Source organism: Gymnoscopelus microlampas, assembly GCF_963454915.1.
Source record: "Gymnoscopelus microlampas genome assembly, chromosome: 17".
Taxonomy (NCBI): Eukaryota; Metazoa; Chordata; class Actinopteri; order Myctophiformes; family Myctophidae; genus Gymnoscopelus; species Gymnoscopelus microlampas.
In genome coordinates, this window is record NC_139954.1 from 16,943,660 (window position 1) to 16,952,360 (window position 8,701).

The 8,701-nt window shown below is 42.1% G+C and overlaps 1 protein-coding gene across 1 annotated transcript in view; it reads right to left on the minus strand.

The window, feature by feature from the left end:
- The window catches only part of LOC311065262 (caveolae-associated protein 2-like), a 28,033-nt gene extending 20,196 nt beyond the window's left edge, over positions 1-7,837 (minus strand). The window contains exons 1-3 of the mRNA XM_084085515.1: positions 7,703-7,837; positions 7,246-7,543; positions 6,226-6,552 (exon numbers count right to left, since the gene is read on the minus strand). Coding sequence (XP_083941641.1) covers positions 6,226-6,552; positions 7,246-7,509 — 591 coding nt within the window. The 5' untranslated portion in view covers positions 7,510-7,543; positions 7,703-7,837. The remainder of the gene's footprint in view (positions 1-6,225; positions 6,553-7,245; positions 7,544-7,702) is intronic.
- Positions 7,838-8,701: the final 864 nt, after the last annotated feature.

The following is an 8,701-nucleotide window of genomic DNA, read 5'->3' on the forward strand; positions in this document are numbered from 1 at the left end:
CCTATTAGATGTCCCTACATCTAGGCTGGTGACCAAGGGTGATCGGGCCTTTGCTGTCAGGGCCCCTACACTGTGGAACAGACTCCCTCTTGACATTAGGGTTGCAAATTCCATTGGCATTTTTAAAACCAAATTAAAGACCCATTTTTATAGAAAAGCCTTTTTAACCTCATAAACAGCAGAATTTCGATGTTTCTCATTTTACTCACTGTTCCTGTTGTGTGTTGTTTTTGTTATTGCATAATTGTATTTCATTGTTCACTGTCTGATTTTAAATTGTTAAGCACTTTGTAACACTGTTTAAAAAGGTGCTATATAAATAAAGTTTATTATTATTATTATTATTATCATGCATTTTCCAACACAATTCCAATTGCCTCAAAGGTCCTACAAAGTGACCTTCAACATGGTACAATAACAACCAAATCCTCATTGTTTTAAGATGCAGTCCCTGTGTTTGGTTTAGCATGGAAGCATGTTTTTCTTCCCCTGCGATGCGATATGACTGCGCTTTCCATCTGTGAGACGGAGGGTGACTCCCTACTCCACCACGACTCCTCCATGAAAACAACTACTATTGCAGAACATCCACTTTCCATCCCTGGGTTTCCCATATCATTATTTTATTTGGGCAGCTTGCCTAAATACCAGTTCACCCTCCTACAACTGATTTCCAAGTATATTTGGCGCAAGCTAAAGCTGCACTATGCAAGATGTTTAGGCAAAAATAATTATAAATTACATAAGGGATTGAAAACTCTCGAGCCTATCGCCTGTGATTAAAATGTTATCAGTAATTTACAGCAATATGTGCTTCAGTGGTCTGAAGCACACTGCTTCAGGGGTTGCGACCAGTTGCATGTCACTTTTAGGGCCGCCAACATACACAAAGTGTGAACATTGTAAAACTTCCATAGTTAAAGGTAGGGTAAGTGATATTTTTTTGTAATTTTTGTTTTTTTTGTTAAAAAGGTACTAAATGTACTATATTCTGATAGTAATCATTGCTACAGAGCGTTTGTTGAGTCACAGGGCTCTCTCCAGCTCTTTAGTAAACAGAATATAGTACATTTTCAGGTAGGTGACAACATTTAAGCCAATCAGGAGAGAGCACTGAAAATGCATTTTCTATTTAATAAAGAGCTGGAGAGACATGGGAGACTCCTTTTACTGACAAACAATCTATAGCAATGAGTACTATCAGAATATAGAGCTATCTAACACTTATTTTAACCAAAGTAAATCACTTACCTTTAAGGTGCACCAAATGCCACCTGTAATTTATCAGACGATGTGGTTCATTAAGCCAAATGGAATGAATCTGAGATGGGATCAGCATTTTCTTTTCTAACTGTGCTTTCTAACCATCTCAGTTCTCAACAGCCCCACATCCACCTCTTGTCATCAGAACAACACACTGGGATAGTGAGAAAAGAAACTGCATTCTCACAGTATTCAAATTGATTTGTTTGTTGCTGTTGTCAGCCTGGGTTGGAGGGACGGAATGCCATTGTGAAAAGAGCAGAGAAGGAACAGATATGGATCTTCTGCAAAACAAATTACTTCTGACTATGGCAGGATATTTAATTCCAAACACGCAATCGTGGAAATATTTCAAGTTACTGTACATGCCATAGTGATATTACTAATGACGCAGAGATGCATGGAAACGATACATTATATCAGATTGCGGCCTTATTTAAAATCAAAGAGCGCTATTAATCGGTCTGCTGAAAATAATAGCAGATGAAACTATTTAAACATAAATATTTGCATTCTTTCTCTCTCATACCAGAGATTATTAACTGCTTTTTTCCAATGCAGAACCTATCACCTTGCCAAACACCAACCTCATGAGTCATACAAATGTTTCCATCGTGCACATACTGCTGGAATCTTATATGGCTGGTAAATCTGTGTGTGGTGTGTATGCATGCATGCGTTCATGTGTGTGTGCGTGCGTGCATGTGTGTGTTATAGAAAAGAGGCTAGAAAGCGGGGGGTTCTCTGGAGACAGGAAAAGCACTGGTGCACAAACACAAACAAACAGGGTCCAAAACTGCTGCAATTAAGGGCTGTGCACGTATTCTCATCGCTCGTTAGTGCTCGTTAGACCTCGTTAAGGACAAGCGCAGTGGAGCGGCATGGGTCCCTGTCATTTCTGACAGAGCGTGGGCAAAAGCTGGAGGTGGCAGTGCCCTGCCGGGGCCAAGTGTTGAGACGCACCCACAATCCCTCTGTGTTTCCACATCAGGTGGCCCGTACAGGGTACAGAGTGTTCTCTATCGATGCTTAGGACTCTATCAGTTGGTGGGAGGGGGTTTACAGTACAAGTAGATAAAACAAAAAGAACAGAGAGTGACTGTGCGGGGGCTTTTCTCCTGGGTTCACAGTAGATATGCTTTATCAGGGAGTCATGTGAGGTTTCATGGCATCATCATAGCTTCAGGACCTGGCGGCCTGAGAAGGGGGGTGGGTCACATTTTAACAACTTAAACCCTAGGTGGGATTTAGTTGACCGGGGTCCCCAGGGCTTTAGGCCTTCGTTTTGTTCTACACTACACTAGCTAGTGTTTCCAGCGGTTAAAGGACCATACAAATGGACAGGCATGTTTAGCCCACTGACTATGACTCCCGCTATACTTAACATTACTGCCAAACAGTTTCCAAAGAAAGCAAACTGTAGTTTGTTTGGATTTCAAGGAAGCTACTGGATTCCATTTATTTCAGTACAGTATGTAAATCAAGTTGTGCCTGCACTTGAGCTAGCCAATTTGACTCAATTATTCCACTAAGTTTTGTAACATTTTAATGGAGAATGTAAACTGATGGTAAATCTAAAAGCAAAACAACTAATGGGGATTGGGGAAGTCTATGTTTATGTATGGATGACGCTGTGAATAGAATACAGCATTGATAAGTCTGTTTGAAAACACAGAAAACAACGAAAGAACTGCCTAAAAACATCCAACTGGAGGCAAAATGAAAAAGCATGGTAATAAGTGTGTCATTTTCCATTTTTTTTGGAAACAATGGAAAGTAAACAAGTGAAATGGAAAAAGACAAGGAATAAGAGGAAAGAGAGGAGGTGGGGGAAAGGGGGAGTGATAGTCACAGAGAAAGAGTTGGCGGGAGCGAAAAGGACAGGGAGGCGAGGAACCAGAGCCTGAACTTAGTTCCTTTATATTCCTAGCTCCCCTTGGGGCGTGCCAAGTCTCATTTACTAACTCTGTAACCACATACACCTGACCCAACTCATCAGCATAACCACCAAAGCCTAACCTGCACGCCTGCACGCACACACACACAGAAAACACACACTGCTGAAGTCACCGTAGCCGTTGTGACATCCATCTACAAAGGCTTCTCTCATACTACGGCTCAGAGATTTAAGAAAAACAAACACTTTGTCCCACTTCAATTAGCCAATGCAGCACTTTTAACTGAAACCCCATACATAAACATTGTTACAGCATTGTTGGCACTTTCTACATGTTGCAAGTTATTAGATAGTCGAATCCTAACCAGCGCCAATGGAAACTTAATTGAGAAAGACAAACATTTTAAGACATTGGACTCTATTTACATACAATAAAACAGTTTTCCAAGACATTTTAGGAATGTCTCACATGTATACAGTATGTTCCACAGGTTAGCCTGTACACTTAGGTGTAGTACCAGCGGTTCAACGTTCCGTCAACCGTGTTTTGCCAAATGGAAAGATTAGTCAAACAAAGACTAGAAAGACAGCTGGCATTTGATAACGCTGTGAAACCAACCCCACTCATCCACACAGTCATCGTCGGCATTAATCAAATGTTCAATCACATCAATGCAAGGCACCGCATGTCCTGTATGTTTGAGCCAGGGCCATGTTGTGTACAGTAGTAGAGTGTTGTTGGCACCCGTTGCTATTGAACAACACACAGTAAAATTCCCAGTGTTCATTTAACGGGTCCAAATGGAACCACAAATGGAACCAAATGGACCCGTTACGGGTCCATTTGGTTCCATTAATACCCGCTCCGAGTTAAATTAACACTGAGCATTTTTACTGTGTGGCATCTCAGTAGCTGGGAAACCAGATAAGAAACCTTAATGGTCATAGCTGTGTCAACACTGACCAGCCTTTCACTGCGCAAGGACACACACACACACACACACACTCAAATGCACCGCACGCGCATGTGCACAGACCACACACACACTCACACACTCACACACTCACACACACACACACACACACACACACACACACACACACACACACACACACACACACACACACACACACACACACACACACACACACACACACACACACACACACAGACACAACCACAGACACAACCACTTGAAGTAAGCACCCATACTGTCCCAAACTCAATTTGGGCAAATGTTAATGACACCCACTCTGTAAAATCTTAAGTGTTAATTGAACTCAGGAGTATAAAAACATTAACAATGGACCCAGGGCCCTTGTGGGTCCACGTTTACACTACGAGTTAAAATAATACTGAGGATTTTTCATGCACCTCAAGACTGATAAGGAATGAAAAGTGTAATATTTGAATAGCCTGAACTTGAACTTGAGTTCAAAAGAGGGTGTTTGCGTGCCATGTGAACTACAATGACCACAACACCTGCAGCTCTGAGTGTACAACTGTAACCAAATGGGACCATTTGGTTACATTTGTACAGCATTTTTTACTGCACAGAAATTCAAACCAAGCTGCAGGACCAACAGGTTTAATACAGCAGTTGATAGTAAATGCATTGCAAAAGGATGTCACTTGATTTTATGAATTGACGTGGAAACACATCTAGGCAACAGACAGTGTCTGAGCCCTCTTTTATTATCCTTCAGCTGCTTTCCCAGACACACCCTTTACACACACACACACACACACACACACACACACACACACACACACACACACACACACACACACACACACACACACACACACACACACACACACACACACACACACACGCACACACACACACACACACACACACACACACACACACACACACACACACACAGTAGGCTGTACATAATTGAGCAGGGACCTGTCTGTGAGTGAGGGCGCACACACACACAGAATCTTTCTTTTCCCCCCACATAACACAATTATACACACACACACACACACACACACACACACACACACACACACACACACACACACACACACACACACACACACACACACACACACACACACACACACACACACACACACACACACACACACACACACACACATTCTCATTCTTCTTGTTCTATAGTTAATTATACTCGAGCCTGTAGCACAAAGCTGACCTGCTGAACCCAAATCTACCATCATGATGGTGCATGTGTTCACAGTAAATCTGTACAAATAATGTGATCTGTGTTTTAGTTGTAATAAAAATGTCAAACTGTTCAAGGTTGTTTTTTTTTTGGTACTATAAATGTTATTCTGGCCTCAAACCATCCACCTAAATAAATCTCTCAGATGTTCTGCAAGTATTCAAGGTCTATTCAAGTTATTGCATGTTCCACAGCCCTGTCAGCAGCACATGGATAAACCAACACACATGCATGTGCAATATCTGGACACACTGACGATTATTGATACCAATGAATTAAACGTATTAATGCATCCTCCCTCTCTTTGTGTCTGGCTGTGTCTGCATTCACTTGAAAGAGTGCACACAAAAACCTGAGTGTTACCTCTGAGGGTGTAGCCTACAAATGGAACCAAATGGACCCTTGCAGGTCTATCTCGTTCCATGGTGCCCTCAGTCAAAGCCGCAATTCGAAACAAATATAACAAATCTCTGTATGGTAGTGTATGTTAATACGATATAATTCTTTAGTGGTTGGAGATGAATAGAAAGAGAACGTGACTTCACACCATTGAAAGTATAGCTGACGGGACGGGACGGGGCGAGGCGGGGCGGTGCGGGGGGGTCGCTTGTTCTAAAAAATACTCTTCATTGAGATATTTAGACCCTGGTGTCAGGTAGGACACTTACTGAAAAATATTACTGCCTGAAGCTCATAAGCACAATACAGTGTATGTCCCCTGCAGCCGTAGAAGTGTAGTCTCCCATACAGGAGTCTTGGGTTCAAATCCCGGGCAGGACATGAAAACGTCTTTAAATGAACACTCGGGATATTTACAGTGTGATCTGTACTACCTGTCTCTCCCTCCCATCTCCCCCGGGCTTTACCTGGAAGATGAGCACTTTAAAGTGGTTCCGCTTCAGCAGGTGAGTGTGGTTGGCCTCCAGCCGCTTCACCACCACCGCCTGCTTGTCCATGCGCTCCTTCACCTCCTTCATGTGGCCGCTGACCTTGCGGGAGCGCTCCAGCAGCTTGCTGACGCTGTTCGACGTGCTGGTGTGGCTCTTGGACAGGCGGGTGACGTCGCCCTGGACGCCGCGCACGGCGCCCTCCAGCTCAGCCTGCCGCTGCTCCATCCTCCGCTGGTTCTCCTGCACCGCTTCCAGCATGTTGACCAGCTTGTCCAGCAGCGCCACCACGGTGATGGCGCTCACCTGCAGTGGTGGAAAGTAACTGAGTACATGTACTCAAGTGCTGTACTTAAGTACAATTTCGAGGTGTTTGTACTTTACTTGAGTATTTCCAATTTCCAATACTTTTACTTCTACTCCACTACATCTCAGAGGCAGATATTGTACTTTTACTCCAGTAGGATTATTGGAAAACTTGATATTTTATAGATTTAGATTATTATTGCAAAACATATATTGACCACTTCAGCCCTATACATTTCGGCCATTTGAAAATAGACGATCTAAGCTCACAATGCGTCATATTGTGAGCTTGTAGATCTGCCATTTTCAAAAGATTTGTATACATTTGAAAACTTGTGAAATGGGACATTCTGCATAACTTTCTACTTTTGGTACTTAAAGTACATTTTGATGCCAATACTTTTGTACTTTTACCCAGCCTTTTTACTTGTATGTAACAGAGTATTTCTTACATTGCAGTATTGATACTTTTACAAAATTATATTTATACTATATTATAAACACTATATGTATGATATATATAATATATATATATATAATTGAAATTATAAAAATCATATATAATCAAATTATTATAATTATTATAAATATCTAATTGACAATTTATTGGAAAGAAATGGTACAACATTATATATATATATATATATATATTTTTTTAAAGGTGAGTACTTTTTCACACCACTGCTCGCTCACCTGGCCACCGGTGGCCGACGGGCTTCCCGGCGCAGCAGCATGAGGGCTGCTTGTGCTTCTCAAGCCCAGTCGGCTGAGGGTGCTGGTGGGGGATGTCGGGGCCGAGCAGCTCGGGCTGAAGCTGGGGATCAGAAGCTCGGTGTTTTCGGGCTGCTGCTGCTGTGGCTGCTGCTGCTGATGCGGGCTTGTTGTTGCTGCGGCTGGGCTGGTGGTGCTGCTGCTGCTGTTGCTGCTGCGCTCGGCGTGGGACGAGTCTTCTCCCATGGTTGGTTCCTCCGAATGGGTCACGTTTGTCCCGCTAAAGGGGAAAACAAGCAACAACAAAAAAAAGGGAATATAACTATACAACTGTACTCCTATAACTATGTACTTAAAATTTGGTCTAATAAAAGTATATGCGTAGTATAAAGTTTGTCCTGCTTTGGGGAGGCCAAATGCACCACACACACACAAATACCTTGAGGTTTGAGAGTGCGACTAAAGTCAACTATAACTCTGTTGCTGCTGCCAGCTCCTACAGTGGAGAACTGAGGGAGAGATTTAACTTCAAAACATTCTCTCTCTCTCTCTCTCTCTCTCTCTCTCTCTCTCTCTCTCTCTCTCTCACACGCACGCACACCGCTTTTCAAAACACCTCCCATACAAGCCAATGGGCGTGGCTTGGTTGCCGCGGCAACAGTGCAGGCCTAGCCCTAAATTGACAGAAAGGAGAGACAGGCTGCTGTTACTGTGTGTGTGTGTGTGTGTGTGTGTGTGTGTGTGTGTGTGTGTGTGTGTGTGTGTGTGTGTGTGTGTGTGTGTGTGTGTGTGTGTGTGTGTGTGTGTGTGTGTGTGTGTGTGTGTGTGTGTGTGTGTGTGTGTGTGTGTGTGTGTGTGTGTGTGTGTGTGTGTGTTCATGTGACCACTCCACTTTCTGCATGCCTGGCTGCATTTGCAAAATATGTGTGAAGGCTACTTTTGTTCTACACAACTGTTGGTGTTTGTATTGTTCTTTTGTTTTGTACGTGTGTGTGTGGGAGCGTTCATATATATATATATATATATATATATATATATATATATATATATATATATATATATATATATATATATATATATATATATATATATATATACTCATAAGAAAACATTATGATTAACCCTTTGGATGTTATATATATAGACTATAACATCCAAAGGGTTAATCATAATGTTTTCTTTTTGTAAAAAGAAGGAGAGAAGTGCTGCAGGGATCATTCAGTGGCTCTGAGATAGGTGCTCTTTGGTGACACAGGTAGGATCAATTAAATAAAAAGGATTTCCAAAGAAGTAACAAAAAGGATTTCCAAAGAAGTTTTGGCAAGCAGTACTTCTTTGGAAATCCTTTTTGTTTAAAAGTTTTCTTTTGTACTTTCAGGAACTTGCACAAAACTTTGCAGACAATAGATTGGGATAAATCATGGATCTTCACATCCTG